Source organism: Tachysurus fulvidraco, chromosome 8 (genome assembly GCF_022655615.1).
Source record: "Tachysurus fulvidraco isolate hzauxx_2018 chromosome 8, HZAU_PFXX_2.0, whole genome shotgun sequence".
NCBI classification, from domain to species: Eukaryota; Metazoa; Chordata; class Actinopteri; order Siluriformes; family Bagridae; genus Tachysurus; species Tachysurus fulvidraco.
This window is the reverse complement of record NC_062525.1, coordinates 15,875,223-15,894,362: the sequence shown is the minus strand read 5'-3', so window position 1 is coordinate 15,894,362 and position 19,140 is coordinate 15,875,223. Positions and strand designations below refer to the sequence as shown.

The window sequence follows — 19,140 nt, the reverse complement described above, 5'->3', positions numbered from 1 at the left end:
TGAAAATAGCTGTTATCCAAATTACATAAAAAAGTGTATACAGTCATCATGAATAACTAAATGTATTTCTTTTATATTTTAAACATGTATTTCATATACTAGTATCAGGAATACTGGCCATCCCTGCTTGACCTGACCTTACTTACCTTCTGCTGTTCTCACTATTAGGAGACTTTCGCTCAGAGCTAGATATTCAAATCATTCACACACTTGTTCTACACTTATTCCATTTTCCCATGATTTCACCCCTCCTCTTATACTTTACACTTCCTTTCTTATTCTTATTTCCTTCATCTTTCCTGATAAAAGACCTGTTCTGTGATGAACCCATTGTAGCGTGAAATACACCCATCCTGAGACGGTAACAGACCGAGAGCTGTGGATTTACTGATAAGGTTGAGAAAGTAGAGTGAGAGAGAAAGAGAGAAAGAGGTTAGAATGAAATGAAAGAAATAAGTGAATTGCCTATTAGACCGAGGGGGTGGAAATACCATGCCTCAAGCTACATTTCAAAGGGGGTCAGGGGATTGGAGATTCAATAAAAGAATTAGTTATGCATGACAGTTGTGCTTTTTGCAAGTCATATGTTACTGTATATGGCTACAGGTTCTTTATAGGTGTCATTAACATCTACTTGATCTGCTGAATGTGATAAATTATCATATCTTTAATAATTTAAGAGGTGATTTACTAATTAATCAGGTTGAAGATAAACCTGTTAACATGGTGAGCTCACACAAACATCTACATTATGAAGATAGTGTGGAGGGCATTTAGACACGTTATTCCTGTCTAAAATTCGGTGAAAAGGTCAAGCTGAAGGTTAATCAATGGTGTTGAAGTTGTTTTCAAAGAATGATGGAAGGAAACATAAATAGGTCAATCCACAGTGGATTATTTTTCTGGTTTTCAAACAAAAATTAAATTTGATGAGAAAAAGGAAGAGTTACATCACTTAAAAATACCATCATTTCCAATAGGTGTTTCAAGTCGTATTAGAACAGGCAAAATGACAGACAATAATAATATCTAAAAAAATTTTTTTAATCTGTCATTTTAAAAGGGTTGAGTAGACTATACTGTACTCATCAGAATAACATGAATTTATCTACTTTCTCCACCAAACCTGTTTTACATGATCATTACAAAACCTCAAGCACTAATTTGTGATTAACAGAGAAAATATTAAGACTTGTTTCATCTGATGATGTCTGACTGTTGTACAAAATAAGCTTACTACAGTAGAGCATGCAGGATAAAGTGAACCGTCCATTCACAGAAGACATGCAGAGTGGAGAAAAATGAGATTTAACTTTTAACAAAAATATTATAACCAGTAAAACAGCAGAACAAATGCAGAGAGGAGAGGAAATGACTGAACATACTCGGTACAGAAGCAAATTTAAGATAAAAGGAAGGAAGTAAATGAAAGCAACATCCTTTGATGATGCCATAATACACACTAGTGAGCTGCATGCATTTGTAGCAGGATCACAAACAGAAAAGTCAGTCTGATACTTGAGGGACTTCTATGTGAAACGTGACAATAGACTGAAAAGACATGCAAATCACTGGACATTCAATGTATTGATTTCATTATTATTGTGAGTTGGTCTGGAAATCCATTGATCCACTGAGAAATCCCATGGTTCTCCATCTTTTTTTATCACTCATTCTCCAATCAAAATAGGACCCATAATATTGACTGGTCTTACAAACAGAAGTCCGCAGGGAAAAGCCTTATTTTGGCTCCAGCTTGAGAGTTGGTCTGTTTCATTGTGGCTGGTATTCCTGTGTTATCATTTCAAACAGTAAGACCTGCCACATTGCTTTGGGCAATGTGATGGTAAACTATACAAAATGATGTTTAGGTCGAGAGTATAGTGAAAAAATGGCATTATTAGTAACAGAACATGTGAACTATATTTGTATATACAGTAATATTACTATATAACTACACACAATATAGTACTATAGTAATAACTATAATTATATTTATATTTGTAAACATTCCCATTACACGATTGTCATGCAGTACTTTAGTACATTAGTAATACAAATAGTGTTACTTTTTATTTTTAGCTCACATGCTCTAGAGAGAATCAGACAGAGAGAGAATCAGAGAGAGAGAGAGAGAGAGAGAGAGAGAGGAGAGAGGAGAGAGAGAGAGAGAGAGAGAGAGAGAGAGAGAGAGAGAGAGAGAGAGAGAAAATAGTTATTGCCCCTGTAGCTAATTTCTAAAAATCTTGATCTCGTTGCATATCCATGCTCAAACAATGTCCACCAGCTGCCACAATAATAAAATGATGTTTAAAGGGTTTCTAATTTTTAATGTTTTATCCTGGTGGTGAAAGGCAGAGACTGTGCACCAGGTCTCCTGATGTCACTTATGTTCTTTTGGCTGAATGAACAACTCCCCTCAGCCATGATCCACAATCTACGAGGAATGTTTCCAGGACAGTGGAGGTTGTTATAACAGTAAGGGAGGATCTAATTGTGGAATATTATGATGCTCACTAAGTACATTCGCTTGTGATGGTCAGGTGTCCAGATACGTTTAGCCATATTGCATATGTAGTGATTATTTTTGCCATCTTTGTTCTAGTTAATGTTTCCTAGGTTACACCCAAAAATAACATTGGTTCCCCTTTTTCTATTATCATTTTAATGTCTCTAGGATATTCAGAATCACAAGAATGGAATAAATAGCATTGCTTTAATATGATGTCATGTTGTTAATAACCTCAAATGTGAACTGTCTATGTGTTACAAAATGCATTAGTAATGCGAGAATGACTACAAGCTGTTATTTTGTCTTTTTGACAAATCACTCAACTGTGTAGCAAAGCTAAGGTAATATTACAGAGTTTCCAGCTTCTACTGATGACAGGTTGTAGATGTGGTCTAACAGAGGAAGGAAGGTTTGATTCTTGAGCTAAGGGATCTGACAGCAGGAATTTCACACAAAAGAGGTTTAGGCAGAGAAAGATTACACTTCAACACTTCTACTTCTGAGGAAAAGAAAAACACTCAGAGGATTTAAATGGAATTAATAATAGTGAATATATGAATCATATATTCACTATATGAATAATAGTGAATATATGAATCATGTCTTGGTGTCTCCTTCTAGTACCATGAACGATAAAAACATGTCTCTAATGATTAATCAGTTCCTCCACAAGGTGGGATACAATGGTTAATTGGAAAATTGTTTATGTACACCGTGTTTATGTACTCCTCGTTTAATTCCTCGGTGGCCAGAAGTCATAATTTTCTTCCTCACTGAACAACTGTTTTGTCCACATGGTCTTTACCATAAGAATGTCCAAATATTAGACATGCCCATTAGGATTAACCCCACTGCTCTATAGCACAAAATGCAGATGACTATCAGCTTACATAACGAAGACCTCTGAGAAGCAATACTCTTAATGGCATACCTTGAATAACTGGACAGTGGAAGGAACTAAGCTACTGAGTTTTAAGTTGCAAAGGTTTTTGTCTTAATATAACTAAAGTAAATCACATACCACAGTTTCAATGAAGCACAGTATCCCAAAATCACTGCTACTACACCTTTTGATAAAAAGACAGGATTGGCTTTACAGTAGAGTATCTACATGAATCCTGATTCTGATTCTATTTACTTCGCATGTTTTTTCCTGAAGACACGGCTTATGACGGGTCATTTCATGAGTGCAGGTAAGAGGACCTTTCACCTGCTTAAAACTGGAAGTTCCTCTAAGTACAGGAAAAACCTGTAAGTAATTGTTGTCATGGTATTCATAATCAGATATGAGTTTTACACACAAGATCACTGCCCAAAATGTATAATATATGGGTAAATGATTTACAAAACCTAAGATGGGTTGTTGTTTTTTGTTTTTAAAAAAGAAAGAAAGAAAGAAATGAAAACGCTTAGATAGGTGCCCAAAAAACAACCAACTAACTATGTGCCTTAGTACAGCTTTGGGCCATCATGAGATCTGCATCAACGGCATGGAATCTGCAAGCCTCTGGAACTGTACTGCACTGTAGTTAAACACAGTCTCTCATTAGATGTTGGGCTGAGATCTTGTGTTTGTGAAAGCCATAGCATATGATTTACATCATTAATCATCAAACTACCCAATGAGCCTTTGGGGAGTGTGTGTCATGCTCCAAGAGACCAGTAAGGATCAAAATATTTTATGATAGTATAAAGGTGATAGGGCTGAATAACTAGGTTATTAGCAGTAATTTGCAGTGATCCTTCCTTCGAAGGGGACAAGCGTTGACAAAACAGTATGCAGACACTGTAGTTATTCCTGTCTCATACAGTTGTACATCATGACATTTTTTTATAGAAAACAAGAAAGAGCAAACGTTTATTACAGGTTATTGTAGATATTTATCAAGTACATTCTAAAACCATATTTAATAAAATAAAATATAGTGTATGTATAAATGCTGCAGCCTGTTTGGCTTATTCCTCAAAACTTTGCAGTACTTCTGCCACTTAGTGGCCACTTTCATTGCTATACTACAATTACACAAGTGTTTCAAACACAGACAAACATCACAAGATATTTTACGCCTCAACACGTACACCTTTTGGTCATGTAATATTTTCCTCCCCTTTAATTAGTAAAGATATAAATATACACAAGATATGCTTTATTATTTGAATACACAATTATTACACCAATTTGACAAGTAACATAACCAATAATTCAGTTTAAATTAGATCAACATAAGAACCTTCAAGTATATAATAAAGAAGTCATTCTCTCACAAGTTTCTCCCATTAAGTATATAGGTATACATACAGACTTGGAGGTAAAATCTGAAATTATATATTAAAAATATATTCTCTGAATGTTGCTCCTTCCAAGTATTAAAAAAACCCTATTAGTTAAGCTTAATATACTGAGCTCAAACCGATAACTTCGCTGCTAAAGACGGAAAATTTGTGGATATTTAAGAAACAAAACTGAATATCAATAAATCTAATTTTGACAGATTATAAAAAGATAGACATGATACCAAATAATGACAAAAAAAAAAGAATGTGGAAAATGTAAAATAGATCAGCTGAACTCACCAGCACATGTGCCATACAGCACCAGAGACTAATAGATGAGAAGTGAATGGAAGTTGCCTTTGTGATACACCACTTACAGAAAAGACATTTATATCTTAAGATATTTGGTATCAGTACAAACATAGTCCCACTTTGGATATAGAATATTTTACAGACATTTTAAAGCAATTTGTTTGTGTGATACAGTGCTTTGCAAAAGTATTCATACCCACTGAACATTTTTTCATACCAACATTTTGACACTTTACAACCACAAACAAAAATGTATTTTATTAGGATTTTATGTGATAGACCAACACAAAGTAGCACATAATTTGATAAATCACAAAGACTTGAAAATCGCTGCTGACAGACGCTCACCATACAATCTGACTGAGCTTGAGCTATTTTGCTTCTTTGCAGAATGGGCAAAAATGTTACTCTAGATGTGTAAAGTGGGTAGAGACATACCCCAAAAGACTTGCAACTGTAATTGCAGCTAAAGGTGGTTCTACAAAGTATTGACTCAGTGGGGCTGAATACAAATGCACTCCAAACTTTTCAGATATTTATTTGCAAAAAAAAAAAAGGTTGGACACCATTTATCATTTTCTTTCCACTTTACAATTATGTGCCACTTTGTGTTGGTCTATCACATAAAATCCTAATAAAATACATTTTTGTTTGAGGTTGTAACGTGTCAAAATGTGAAAAAATTCAGTGGGTATGAATACTTTTGCAAGGCACTGTATATTCTGTTGTTTTTTTTCAGTAACTGATGTGCCAAGCATTTTGTGAAAGAATCGGTGTATGTAAGACCAAAATATTTTGCAATATATTATCTGCACTCTATTACTCAATATGTTATTCTGAAGCTTCATTACTGATCATTTTGTTTTGCACAATTTTACAGCTCAAGTTCTCATTAATATATTTTACCATTTATGCTGCGATGTTCCTTAAAGTTTCTATCTATCCATCTAAGACCAATGTATTAAAGTGATCGATTGGAAATAAAAGTGTAATTCCATGTAAAATATGTTTGGCATCTACACTGGAGTTATTAGTTCAATGTTGCTACCAAGTAAGGGAAGCTTACAGCCTTTAATTCAGCATCATTCTCAAACTGCATTTTGTTCATCACACATTCAGAAGTATAAATCAATAGAATCTCCATTAAGTTTTTAACACTGCATGATGCACAGTGTAATATGGTTCACTATTATACAGTGAACTATTAAGTGCCATACAGTAATAATATACGAGATGTGTTCTGCACAAAACAGAAATAACTGCCATAACGCAAGAATCACTTCAGCATGTATTTTGGTATTGCTTTTGTACAAGCTCGGGTGAATTTCAGATGGTACCGCGCAGATCGAATTAAAGTCTAGACAACACGAAAGCAGACTTCAAGATCCAGGAAGAATCTATTAATTGTAAGGCACATTGTTTAACAGATCTTACAAACTTATTTGTTCATGTTTATGTGCTGATTAATAGACTTGATCTGTTGGTTTCTAAATGTATTTTTGAAACAAATGTGTGATGATTAAGATGTCATTTAGACAGGCAGATAGAAGCATCCCTCAATTGTTAGCTACATTAAACTGTAGTGGCAGAAAATAAACCTGTAGTGCGACGGGCTGTTAATTTTATATACGTCATGTATACTGCCTGATAAACCAACCTCCGAAAAACCTTCATTTCCTAATCTGAGCTTGAACCATTAGTTTAATGTGACACTGTTCTTTACAACACAGTCTACCTCTGTCCATAATGTCCATTAAAAGAGTTGTCTGTAGGCGGGACAATGGTGACAGATTCAATCAGAGGACGCAGTGTTTGTCCAAAAGGCCTGTGGAAAGCCATACATAACAGGAAAATGTTCAGTTTAACACTGCAATCAGGTCATCAAGATTCATGTATTCCTAGGAACTTTTTCTATAATCATGGCCTGTATGAGAGACTTACGTGGACAGCACATCAGCTGGCAGGTCAGTAATATATGATGGAATTTTTCTCCCTGTTAAAAACTGGGCCACTTCACTACTGAAAGTGTTACAGTTGTGGTCAAAAATGTGGTAGGTCTCTGGGCTGTAGAGAGAAATGAAGATGAAAATGATGTCACTATTGTTTGTTATTATACATATGTAATTTCTTTTGATTTTGCTGCTGAAGCTTTATCAAAACTTAAGCACATCATCTGAAAGATGCTAAAATGTGTAACATCAGGAAAAGGGGTTAAATTTGCCTGTATGCAGACTCCTGAAGGGATGAAATATATTCTGTAAATAAGTCTTTTGGAACTTCTGTGTTTCCCATATCCACTATGGCATCAGGCTCTCCCAACAGTGTACCGCCCTGAAACAATAAACAATACATGGTCATGTCTTTCACAACACATGACTCAGCTCTTTTGCTGTGCTGTTGTATTATAGCTGTGCTGCCTACCTGAAAACAAACCTCTTTATAAGCAAACAAGTAATAACAAAGAAGAAGACAGGTCTTACCGGTGGGCAGTGTGTTATCCCTTGTCCCCCAAAGAAATACTCTGCTTCATGTATTATTATGGACGTGTGCCTACGTTCAAATAACACAGGTTTGAACTGTTGCTTATAAAGGTCCAGGATTTCATGCCACAACAAACATTTGTAGATATGGCTCTTAAATACTTACCAAACTCCTTCGAGTTGTTTTCCTGTCAATCAGAAAGTAAAGGGAATTGTGATAAACGGTGTCATTTGGTTACCCTGGTAACTAATTCATTGTAGCTAGAATGTTGCTAGCGGTAACAAGCTAACTTACCTAAGAGCATCGGGCTCAGCTGGCGAGCAAGTCCCTTTGACAAGTCATAAATATAGAGTTTCACGTTGTAGGTCTGAGAATCCATCAGTGAGCGCGACTTTAATTTAGTTTTTCCTAAATAAAACCAGTTAATATTACAGTGAAGTGTAACGCAGAAGACTAGCACGACTTCAACATAGAAAATGACTGAGCTGTTTACATCAGGAAACAGAAAGTGTCGCTTTCATACTCCACAGCGATAGGTGGCGGTATAAAACCTAAAAGTTCGTAAAGAGGACTTTTTGTGTAGTTCTTTTAAGCATCGACGTATCTTAAAAAACGAGCAGAAAATACTGTTGTTTTTACTTGGTACGCGTTTTTAGTAGTCCAGTGTAATCTGTATTTTTCGATCACTTCCGCCCTCTAACTCTTTGATTGGTGTAAAAGTTCCCATCTCTGTCTCTGATTGGATTGCTGTGCTGTCAATCAAAGTATAGACGTCTCGCGCGATGTTTTGCCCATGCTTCAGTTGTTAAGAAGCAAAGGGACGTTGCTTTCTCATAACAAACGACAAAATTAGCATCAAGAAGTAAAGTTTCTAGTGTTTATCTAAGAAGCCTACGGAAGTGTAATATAAAGTTGAAACATTTTGCTTGGTGCAAAGACAACTGAAAACAGAATGGCTGACTGGTCAGACTACCGTAACGAGGATGAGGAAGAGGAGCAGGAAGAAGGAGAAGAACCAACAGGTCTGAAAGTATAGGCTTTGTAATGTCATTAAGGTTAATTGTTTAGTTGTGATCCTGTTTCATATGCAGCATTTTCTCTTTGCATGTTATCAGGAGAATACAAGAGCAGTGGGCGTGACAGTCTGGTGTTCTTAGTGGATGCATCTAAAGAAATGTTTGTTAAGGGTGAAGATGGAGAACCATCAAACTTTGACATGACAATGCAGGTATGCACAGATTTCCAAATCATTTTGAAATCCAAACAGTCCTTCTTCTAACAAAATTATGTGTACTGATATTTTTACGACACTGATTTCTGTGTTTTTCTTCCAGTGTGTGCGCAGTGTGTACACCAGTAAAATCATAAGCAGTGACCGAGACCTGGTGGCGTTGGTGTTTTATGGGACTAAGCAAAGCAAGAACCCCAGAAACTCTTTCAAAAATGTCTATGTTTACCATGATCTGGATTCTCCTGGTAGGCAAAATTTTTTTGTGTTTTGTGTATATTGTTAAAATAGTCCATTTTAACCAAATCCATTCTTTCTTGCAGGTGCTCGGCGTGTGCAGGAAATCGATAACCTGAGAGGTGATAAAGGGTCTCAACTGGCTGCAGAGACCATGGGCAGTGGAGAGACATCCTTGGGGGATGCTTTGTGGTGCTGTTCAAACTTGTATAGTGACATTAAGCTACGGCTGTCTCACAAACGCCTCATGATTTTCACCTGCAGAGATAACCCTCATGGAGGAGACAGAACTCAAGATAGACAGGCTTGTACTAAGGCTGATGATCTTAAAGAGACAGGTGAAAATGCAAACTATTAAACTATTGAAAGCTTGTACATCTGTCGTTGAATCTGATCCTGATTTGAATATTTTTCTCTTCCCACAGGAGTGGTTATAGACTTAATGCACCTTACCAAGCCAGGAGGGTTTGATGTTTCCCTGTTCTTCTGTGACATTATAAGCCCCTCTGAGGATGAGAGTGAGTTTGGGGTGCAATGTGAACCTTGTGGAAAACTTGAGGAACTGCAGAAAAGGGTCAGGGCACGAGAGATGCCAAAGAGAGCTATGAGTAGGTAAGTGAAAAGACTCCATATGTAGAATGTGTGTAAAATCTATAGTCTGCAAATATAACCTAAAATAATAGCCGTGTATGCATTGTTTATAGGCCATTTTACTCCATTGTTGTTTGTTTTCATATACATTGTTTAATCTGGGGGAAGTTTTATTTCAGTTTAGCTACAAAAATGTTCATACAATATATAAGGTCCATTGAAAGTAAAATCTAAATAACCAGCATAACTCACATATTCCTAACTCTTTTTTTCCCCCTTCTTCTCTAAGAATTACTCTGTCTCTGGGAGATGATATGAATGTGGCTGTGGGTGTTTACTTATTGGCTAGAACAGCCACAAAACCTCCTGCCGTCAAGTTGTACAGAGATACCAATGAGCCAGTTCACACTAAGACCCGTCTCTTCCACACCCAAAATGGAAGCCTGCTATTGCCCAGTGATACCAAGAGAGCCCAGGTAACTGCACAAATTGCCTTTTTAAAGAATCATCTTTTATACATAGACATGTATGCCTTGATTTTAGAAAGGTTGTCTGTGTTTATTTTATAAAGGTTTATGGAAACAAGCAGATTGTCCTGGAGAAGGACGAAGTGGATGAGATGAAAAAGTTTGATAATACGGGTCTGGTCCTAATGGGCTTTAAGCCAATGGATCGTTTGAAATTACACTATCATATACGGCCTGCAGTATTTATATATCCTGAGGAGGAGCAAGTCACAGGCAAGGTTTTATTTCTTTGGAATTTCTGTATGTTTTTGATTTAAGCTAAATGCTTTCCAGACATGATGACACCACTTTGAGTTCTCAACTCATTCAGCATTAATCCCACTCTTCCAGGGAGTTCCTGTGTTTTCACAGCCCTGCTGCAAAGATGTAGTGAAAGAAACGTGTTTGCATTATGTAAATTCACTTCACGCCGGAACACTCCCCCTCGCTTTGTGGCCTTGGTACCACAGAGAGAAGTGCTGGACAACAGTCAGGTTCAAGCTGCACCGCCAGGTATCACCTGTCAATTTATAGCAAAATATTATTCACAATGTTGTATGCAGACTGTATTTGTAACTTTCTGCAGATCTGTGATAGTGTCAAGATATGAACACTGTTTGCTATGTACTTTTGTCATACAGGTTTTCATGCTATATTCCTACCCTACGCGGATGATATACGTACTCTGGATGTGCATGAGTGTCCTAGAGCCTCTGATGAACAAATCGACAAAATGAAAGAGATTGTGCACAAACTCCGCTTCAAATATAGGTATTTTTTTTCTGTGATGTTAATTTAAGGGCGCGTTTGTGTTTCAATGGGGGGGATGATCCGGAGTCAGTCTGGTTAGATATTGAATTGTGTAACCTAGTAGATGGATTGCCAATCTTATTAGCCTCTCTTCCATTTGTTTTAGATGTTAAAAAATGATTTGGGTTAAGACAGAACAGAATTGTCAGTAATACTATACCAGCATGAAAATTGATCAGGGGTTGGGAGGGAAACGCTAAAATTCTGTCATCTATAACCCCAGTACTAAGAAATTCTGATTTTCAGCCAGGGATAATGGACAACGGTTTTGTTTTATGTAGAGATGCTGGTATAATCACTATAAAAGATTTGTTTGCAAAAAGAGGTATTGTTTGGCTTTGGCTGTTCTTCCCTTTTATTTATTTATTTTTACTCTATTTTGTTTGTTTATTTATTCTCTTTTGGGAATGTATGTGCTTATGGTTTATGTTGCACTGTATTTGTGATCTGTCGTTGTTCTGTTGTATTGTATTATGTTAAAGATATATATATATATATATATATATATATATATATATATATATATATATATATATATATATATATATATATATATTATTACTATTTTATTTGATGTAGAAAATTTTATGTATATAGGAGTGATGCATTTGAAAATCCAGTTCTGCAACAGCATTATAGAAATCTGGAGGCCCTAGCTCTGGATATGGTGGCACCTGAAGCTATTGAGGACTTTACAAGTAAGAGTTTTGTGGATATGAATTAGCCATGTATTAATTATTAATGTGTTAAGAATTGCATGTATCCTGATGTACGCTATATTCCCAAAAGTTGTTTGACATCTGAACATGACATCCATGAGTCTTTTGAACATCCTATACCAGATTTCGTCTCTTCTTTCCCTCTTTTCACCTCCACTCTTCTCAGAAGTCTTTCCCTTAGGTTAATAAGGCCAGTCATTTTCGGAAGGACTTCTGGGCTTCAGCTAGTGTTCCAGTTCATCCCAAGCATGTTTAGTCGGGTTGAGGTCAGGGCCCTGCTTCAGTCATGGGAACGTTTCTTCATTTCTTGGGCATTTTCTTTCCAGTAAAGGGAAATTTTTACAAAATTTAAAGACAGCATATACAACTCTGTTCAAGAGTCTATGGAAGACACACTTTTGGGTGTGATGGTCAAGTGGCCACAAACATGGAGTTCTTGTTGGCTTTTTTTCTTCTATTTTTAATTTTTTTTCTATCTCCAGTGCCCAAGGTGAAAATGATTGATGATCGACTTGGCCCTCTCATTCAGGAATTCAAAGATTTGGTCTATCCAGCAGACTACAATCCTGATGTAAAGCCATCAGCTAAACGCAAACCAGGTGAGGGGGCTTGGATTTTTATACGGATTATGAGTTAAAGTGACAAATTTTCCTAATCAGTCACTATTATAGCTGCTAAAGACATTTCTTTGGATTTAACAGCTGAGGCTGGGGGAGGTGTTGACAAGAAACCAAAAGTTGAGATCTCAGAAGACGATCTGCGAGCTCATGTCGCTAAAGGAACTTTGGGCAAGCTGACAGTACCTGTGCTAAAAGATGCCTGTAAACAATTTGGCGTACGAACCACTGGCACCAAGAAACAGGAACTTATAGATGCATTGACCGAACAGCTCTCTTAATAAATTCATACAGTAGATGGCAGAAGATTTTGCTTGAGGTAATGACTGTGCCTGATGCTTACAATTGATTTGTAATACCAGTTAAAATGTGTTAGACACAATGCAGTTTTGCTGGTGTTTTGTAGTTGGTGAAGGTACTGTTGCCATTCTCTATAAGCTTCTAACCTTCACTTACTGTTGCTTCACATTGTTTGAGGGCTTTGTAAAACAGACACTCGAAATAAAACTTTTTTGCATTGTTTGTTTTTCAGGAATGTTTTTTCTATAGTAAATGCTTTGTAGAGGTGCAAAAAAACCTCCAAAATACAACCTCCAAAAGAAACTGAAGATATGTGAATATATTTTTATACTGTTTTGTGTTTACTAGGAGAACATATTAATATTGGTGGCTGTTCTTATTACACTTCTGTTTGGTAATTTTTGTGTCAATTTGTTCATTTCTGTTACACTGGTGCTGTGTGCTACGTCAAAGCTCAGAGTGAAGTTTCAAATATTCTCTCCAGGTTAATTGCTTATTTTTACTGTCCAAAAACATGCATGCATGGATTGGCTGTGTTACAATGCCCCTGGTTGTGAATAAGGATAGAATGATGCAGTGGACTGGCATCTCATCCTGGGTGAATTCTCTCACCTTGCACCCAGTGTTGCTAGGTATGGTTCTGGATTTTCCATGACCCAGACCGTGATAAAGTGATTACTGAAAATGAATAAATTAATTTTGTGTCATTGCTTATAGTGTCCAACTTGCCTACCTTTCAATGGCAATTTATATAATTAAAAACCAGGATTGTGTGCTTCTTAATTTCAAATTTAAATAGAGGCTGTAAAAGAAAGAATTTGCCATTGATGTTGACAATTAAGTTTTCTAATAGGTCTATTAAAATTGCAGAATGAACGAACTTCATTGGTTCAGGCAAAGAACATATGAATGATTATTAGTGTCTTTATGAAACAATTACAAATAGCATATCTGCTTGACACTTCAGATTTTTATGCAACCATCTAAACTCTAATGACCTGGTTAAAATGGTGTAGTGACAAAACATTCTTGTGCAAAATGGTCTACCGATATTAATATATTTTGGATCAAAACACTAAAAATCCAATTGATATTTGACACTGTTAACATCTATAAATATCCAATTTAAAAGTTTTACAACTGTAAAAAATATTTTTTATAATAATAATTATTTATTATTGTTATTGTTATAACTCCACTATTATAACAGTTAAATGTAACCTGGTTTAAATTTATACCACAGTTGGCCAAAATCAGAATCAGGTTTATTGGCTAAATGTGTTGACACATACAAAGGAATTTGGTTCCAGCTGTTTGTGACTCTCAAAAGTACATAACACTATACTATACAAGACAATACAGACGATGTGATACAATAGACAGTATGAGTATTAAATATGAATGCAGAAAATATGACATATCAGTTATGTACATAAAGTGTGAGAAGTGCATGGTAGTTTAAGACCACTGAATGATTTCGTGAATCTTTTGTATGTGACAATTTAAAAAAAAAAAGTGATGTGACATATGGCTAAGTATGGTGACCCATACTCAGAATTTGTTCTCTGTGTTTAACCCACCCAAATTGTACACACACAGCAGTGAACACACACACCCGGAGCAGTGAGCAGCCATTTATGCTGCGGCGCCCGGGGAGCAGTTGGGGGATTCGGTGCCTTGCTCAAGGGCATCTCAGTCGTGGCCGAATATATTTGAATATTCATATCAGTTAAACGAATGTTGACTGATTACACAGTAGAGCCCTGTGACTGTACAGTGTATGGGGGATGTGGTAGGTCGGTAGTTAAGGTGTTGGACTACTGATCGGAAGGTCATTGGTTGGAATCCCAGGTCCACCAAGTTGCCACTGCAGGGCCCCTGAGCAAGGCCCTTAACCCTCAATTGCTGAGGTGTATAAACAAATAAATGTGCCCTGAATAAGAGATTATGTTAAATTGAGGTCAAAATTAAATCCAGGAAGAAAACGTAGTGCACTATAAAGTATTTACGAAAACTTCTTCCAAGTGTAGAAGTTAGCCACATTTTGCAGTCGCATGGGCGGAGCAACGTGCTGGTGACGTTTCCGGAGCAGGCAGCAGAAAGCCAATGACGTATTGCGCATGCTCAGGTTAGAATCAGAGCTGTAAGGAAAAAAGTGAGAGAAACAAAGAAATAAACAACCTCAGGAAAAGAGATAAAAGCGTCAATTTTACAGCAGCGGAACAGCTCAGAGTCCACAGAATTGTCTACCGAGTGCAGTGTGCGGTGAGGAGGATAAATTCCATCTTTTCTTTCTTGCCGTTTTATGTAGTAAATAATATGAAACGAATAGCATGGAGCTAGCTGTGGTAACGTTATGGCAAAATTAGTAGAGAGGGATAGATGTTCTGCACAGAGTAACCGTCATTAGTGACAGTCAGGTGTAAAATTCAGAAATAACCAACACTTAAATGTTTTAAAAGGCTTTTTCTTCCATTTGTTTTTCTTTCTGTAGCTGTTTACTAGTCAGAAGGAAGTTTTTGGGCCACTCTGTCCATAGTAACTAACGTTACCTGGCAGCAGACATGAACTGTTTGGTAAATCTAGCTAAATAGAGCAACATTCTCTTATTTTCAATAATATTGCTCACATTCGTATATGCTATAGGTCCTGTATGCTATAGGTTAATATAATACGTTTGTCACCTCTTGTAAGCTACAACTAGTGAAATATATAAACACATGGTTAATCTTTGTTTTTGTTTTTGTTTTTATTTTAAGTCCTTGTCGGTGTGAGTTCTACATGACTGCCACAAGTTCAGGAGTTGGTTCACTTGGTCATCAATGTGTGTTTTCCTGGATGTCTTACAACGTATGATCTGTGCCAAAATGGAAAGAACTTCTTTGTGTTAGGGAAAACTTTGGTCTTCAGCAGGTCTGCATGTGAGGATCACGTGTAGAACGCAGAAAGAAGATGCCAGTGTTGATTTCAAAAACATTTCAAAGTTATATCATCTTGTGATATTTTCTTCATCTTCACTCTTACGCTGTCAGTAGATACACTGAGCTGGCGTCAGTTTTCTCACTGTAGCTATCTTCCCCTCCCCTTGCCATACACCTCAAGCATCTGAGTGGTTGTCGTGGAGATGACAGCAGTGACAGAGTAGCAGAGAATCAGGGATGGGGAGTACACCATGTTCTGGTAAGGGGAGGGGGGTAGGTAGCTTTCAGGAGCTTGGCTGTATGCCATGGAAGGTGAGCAAGCAGAAAGGTGAGGCTGCTGGAGGTGGATGTGTCCCTGAATCGTATGAAGCTTTAAATGCCAGAGTCATCCCTCCTCCTCAACAGCCTCCTGCCATCTACCATGAGAAGCAACACAGAGAGCTGTGTGCTCTGCATGCACTAAATAATGTCTTCCAGGATGGTGCTGCCTTCAGTAGAGAGGCACTTCAAGATATCTACCAGAGGTTTGTGAATGTTGCATGTTGCACAGTTGTAGTGTATTAAGTATATAACCTAAGCCATTAGCCTTCAGTGCATTGCTTTTTGCAATTAAGATACTGTACCTGTTGTGAGATCATAATTAATTCACCACAAAACATGAAAAAGAATAGTCTGCAGTCTGTTGTCAAACAGTCAGAATCATAAACCAGATGTTTCAAAATGACAACATAGTTCGACATAGGTTTTATGAAGATTGTTTTCCATTATTGTCCTGTCTTACAGGCTCTCCCCTAGTACATTGGTAACTCCTCACAAGAAGAGCATGCTGGGTAATGGAAACTATGATGTAAATGTCATTATGGCTGCATTACAGACTCGTGGGTATGAAGCTGTTTGGTGGGACAAAAGAAGGTACTTGTTCTGACAAAGAGTACATTTAATGTTCACTTCTTTTCTGCATCTCTGTCATTATGTGGCATTATTGTTTATCTTAGGGATGTAAGCAGTATTGCACTGGCAAACGTAACAGGCTTCATTATGAATGTGCCATCCAACCTTCGTTGGGGGCCTCTGCGTCTGCCACTCAAACGACAGCATTGGATCGGAGTGAGGGAGGTGGGTGGTGTCTACTACAACTTGGATTCCAAACTGCGTAATCCCCATCCCATTGGAACAGCTGATGAACTCAGGTATTTTGAAACTACCCACACAACAGATTTTTGTGATAAATTGAGATTTACTTTTTAAAATTCTAGGAGTCTATTTTTAAGAGTTTTATTTGACATGGACAAATAAAACAAACCAGTAGTTAGTTGAGTGCATGTTTTTTGTTTTTTTTTTTTAACACTGCAGATTTTTTTAGTTTTACATTTCAAATATAGGATTTGTTTCTCATATACTTCCAACTAACTGGAAATAATGTTGCATCATGACTCTGTTTGTTTTTTTGGTGATTTTTCAGGAAGTTCTTGCGTCACCAGCTTCGAGGGAAGAACTGTGAACTGCTGTTGGTTGTGCCAGAGGAGGTAGAGGTCCATCAGACCTGGAGGACTGATAATGCTTGATTGTTTCTTCTTTTTTTTTTAATGTTCAACTCATGCTCAGGAGGGAATGTAAGGTTCAATCAGGGAACCATATAAGAGCAAATGGAGTTGTGCTCAACGAGTCACAAAAGCACACTGGCAGAACTTTTTGTTTACACACACAAAAAAACACAATATGCTGGACACCGACTAAAGCAGCAAAGGAGATTAACACACAGGGATGTTGCAAAAACACTATACTGTTCTATAAGACTTTCAATATTTAGAATTTGGCGATGCATTTTTGTCTGCAATTTCTTTTTTCATACTGTTTTAGATTCAAAATAAGACATCTGAAATTTAGTAATGCATTCTCAGTAAATGGTTCACATAGTCACTTCTTTGCTCTTCAGGTGATTCCCATTTTGTTCATATGATTGTGTAAATTAGACTTCACCATATACAGTGGCAGGTTTTTTGTTTGTTTGTTTGTTTGTTTTGGGTTTTTTGGCCAACTTGCAAAAGCAGCCAGAAGCACCTTCACCTAATGGTAATTGTTGTGTGGTTTGTTGTTGGGTGTAATAAATAAGAAGAAGAATCTAAGAAGCACAGTGTGGCAAAGTAATAACTGGATTTTTCATGTTAATCTCTCCTAGGAGTACTAGGAAAACTGCTACTTCCTCTCTTGCACTACAGCCATAGTACCCACAATGGTTATAATGCTTTGCCTCATACAGTTATGGTAAAAAAAACTATTGACTGACACCTTACAAGGATTATTTTCCACAGGTAGTAAATTATAATTTTCATGTCACATTGCCAAACAGTCTGTGCTGTACTTTAAATAGATATTAAGATTTTTTATGACTTTCAGAAATTGTTATTAAGAAAAAAAACAAAGATTTAGTTCTTTAAGTGCTGGAGTTTAAAAAATGATTTGTAAAAGGTATTTAAACTGATGAGATTGTTTTTGTTGTTGGTTGTCTTTTGTGTAAGTTGAGTAATTAAGCCAATTATGCAGTATATCTGTAATTAAGTTTGTTCAAGTCTGTGTATACTGTTCATTGTTGGGGTCACATTATTAATTGGTTAATCAAATTATTCAAAAGGGAAATATAAATGTACACCTCAGGTTATCTTAAAAACTGGACACTCACATTTGACCTAGTTAACATGGAGATAACAACACACTTGGCCAATAAATCTATTTCTGATTCTAATACTGATATAGATGAAACAAGTCTCTAGCATTGTCAAAACATTGCTAGAACAAATATATCAATTATAGTATGGAACATTACTCTTGTACAAAAGGGACATTCCACATTTACATACACAGGGTGCTTTGTTAAACAGTAAAAGTGTTTTGATTTCTTTGCCATGACAATCTGTTCCCTCATATCCCTTTTTGGGGAAGATGTAGTCACAACGTGATCATCCATTTTTTTCCATGCAAATGCTTGTAATGGCACTTTATGTATAATCAAAGATGTGTTGTGACATCAATAAAATGTCTTTCTTTGTAAAGGGATTGGTGGTTGGATTTCTGTTTATGTGCTGAATGCAGATTCAGTGGTGTGAAAAAGTGTTTGCCCCCTTTCTGATTTATTTTCTTTTTTGCATGTTTGTCACATTAATGTTTCAGATCATCAAACAAATTTAAATATTATTCAAAGATAACACAAGTAAACAAAGCATGCCGTTTTTAAAGGTTTTTATTATTGAGGGACAACAAAATCCAAACCTACATGGCCCTGAGTGAAAAAGTGTTTGCCCCTTGTTAAAACATAACTGTGGTTTATTACACCTGAGTTTAATTTCTCTAGCCACACCCAGACCTGATTAGTGAAGTAGACCAAAGGAGCCTCAAAAGCTTCGCATCGTGCTGAGATCCAACAAAATTCAGGAACAAATGAGAAAGAAAGTAAATGAGATCTATCAGTCTGAAAAAGTTAAGCTTTGGGAGTTCAGCGAACCACAGATAGAGCCATTATTCACAAATGGCAAAAGCATGGAACAGTGGTGAACATTCCCAGGAGTGGCCGGCTGACCAAATTTACCCCAAGAGCGCAGCAACGACTCATCCAAGATGTCACAAAAGATCCCACA

General features: G+C 36.7%; 3 protein-coding genes across 3 annotated transcripts; 2 read left to right on the top strand and 1 right to left on the bottom strand.

Moving 5' to 3' along the window:
- Positions 1-4,647: 4,647 nt before the first annotated feature.
- On the bottom strand, positions 4,648-8,236 carry desi1b (desumoylating isopeptidase 1b). Its single transcript, XM_027137648.2, has 6 exons — positions 7,874-8,236; positions 7,745-7,766; positions 7,579-7,648; positions 7,320-7,429; positions 7,040-7,162; positions 4,648-6,923 (listed from the first exon to the last, which is right to left on the bottom strand). Exons 1-6 carry the CDS (start codon positions 7,956-7,958, stop codon positions 6,830-6,832), a joined length of 504 nt encoding a protein of 167 aa, XP_026993449.1. The 5' UTR covers positions 7,959-8,236; the 3' UTR covers positions 4,648-6,829.
- A 25-nt stretch (positions 8,237-8,261) lies between these two features.
- xrcc6 (X-ray repair complementing defective repair in Chinese hamster cells 6) lies at positions 8,262-12,809 on the top strand. Its single transcript, XM_027137609.2, has 12 exons — positions 8,262-8,601; positions 8,695-8,807; positions 8,914-9,055; positions 9,131-9,382; positions 9,470-9,656; positions 9,925-10,111; positions 10,207-10,375; positions 10,493-10,654; positions 10,783-10,912; positions 11,549-11,649; positions 12,153-12,269; positions 12,372-12,809. Exons 1-12 carry the CDS (start codon positions 8,532-8,534, stop codon positions 12,566-12,568), a joined length of 1,827 nt encoding a protein of 608 aa, XP_026993410.1. The 5' UTR covers positions 8,262-8,531; the 3' UTR covers positions 12,569-12,809.
- A 1,884-nt stretch (positions 12,810-14,693) lies between these two features.
- On the top strand, positions 14,694-18,562 carry josd1 (Josephin domain containing 1). The gene is made up of 5 exons (XM_027137645.2): positions 14,694-14,852; positions 15,347-16,032; positions 16,292-16,420; positions 16,504-16,698; positions 16,971-18,562. The coding sequence occupies exons 2-5, from the start codon at positions 15,746-15,748 to the stop codon at positions 17,071-17,073; spliced, it is 714 nt and encodes a 237-aa protein (XP_026993446.1). The 5' UTR covers positions 14,694-14,852; positions 15,347-15,745; the 3' UTR covers positions 17,074-18,562.
- Positions 18,563-19,140: the final 578 nt, after the last annotated feature.

Excerpts from the sequence above, each read along its gene's own strand:
- xrcc6 (XM_027137609.2), top strand. The coding sequence starts at position 8,532 with ATGGCTGACTGGTCAGACTACCGTAACGAGGATGAGGAAGAGGAGCAG. Across the intron at positions 9,383-9,469 it reads TGATGATCTTAAAGAGACAG|GAGTGGTTATAGACTTAATG; the intron begins GTGAAAATGCAA and ends CTCTTCCCACAG. Across the intron at positions 12,270-12,371 it reads ATCAGCTAAACGCAAACCAG|CTGAGGCTGGGGGAGGTGTT; the intron begins GTGAGGGGGCTT and ends TGGATTTAACAG.
- josd1 (XM_027137645.2), top strand. The coding sequence starts at position 15,746 with ATGGGGAGTACACCATGTTCTGGTAAGGGGAGGGGGGTAGGTAGCTTT. Across the intron at positions 16,033-16,291 it reads CTTCAAGATATCTACCAGAG|GCTCTCCCCTAGTACATTGG; the intron begins GTTTGTGAATGT and ends CCTGTCTTACAG. Across the intron at positions 16,421-16,503 it reads GTTTGGTGGGACAAAAGAAG|GGATGTAAGCAGTATTGCAC; the intron begins GTACTTGTTCTG and ends TGTTTATCTTAG.
- desi1b (XM_027137648.2), bottom strand. The coding sequence starts at position 7,958 with ATGGATTCTCAGACCTACAACGTGAAACTCTATATTTATGACTTGTCA. Across the intron at positions 7,430-7,578 it reads GGATAACACACTGCCCACCG|GGCGGTACACTGTTGGGAGA; the intron begins GTAAGACCTGTC and ends TTATTGTTTCAG. Across the intron at positions 6,924-7,039 it reads CCAGCTGATGTGCTGTCCAC|GCCTTTTGGACAAACACTGC; the intron begins GTAAGTCTCTCA and ends GGCTTTCCACAG.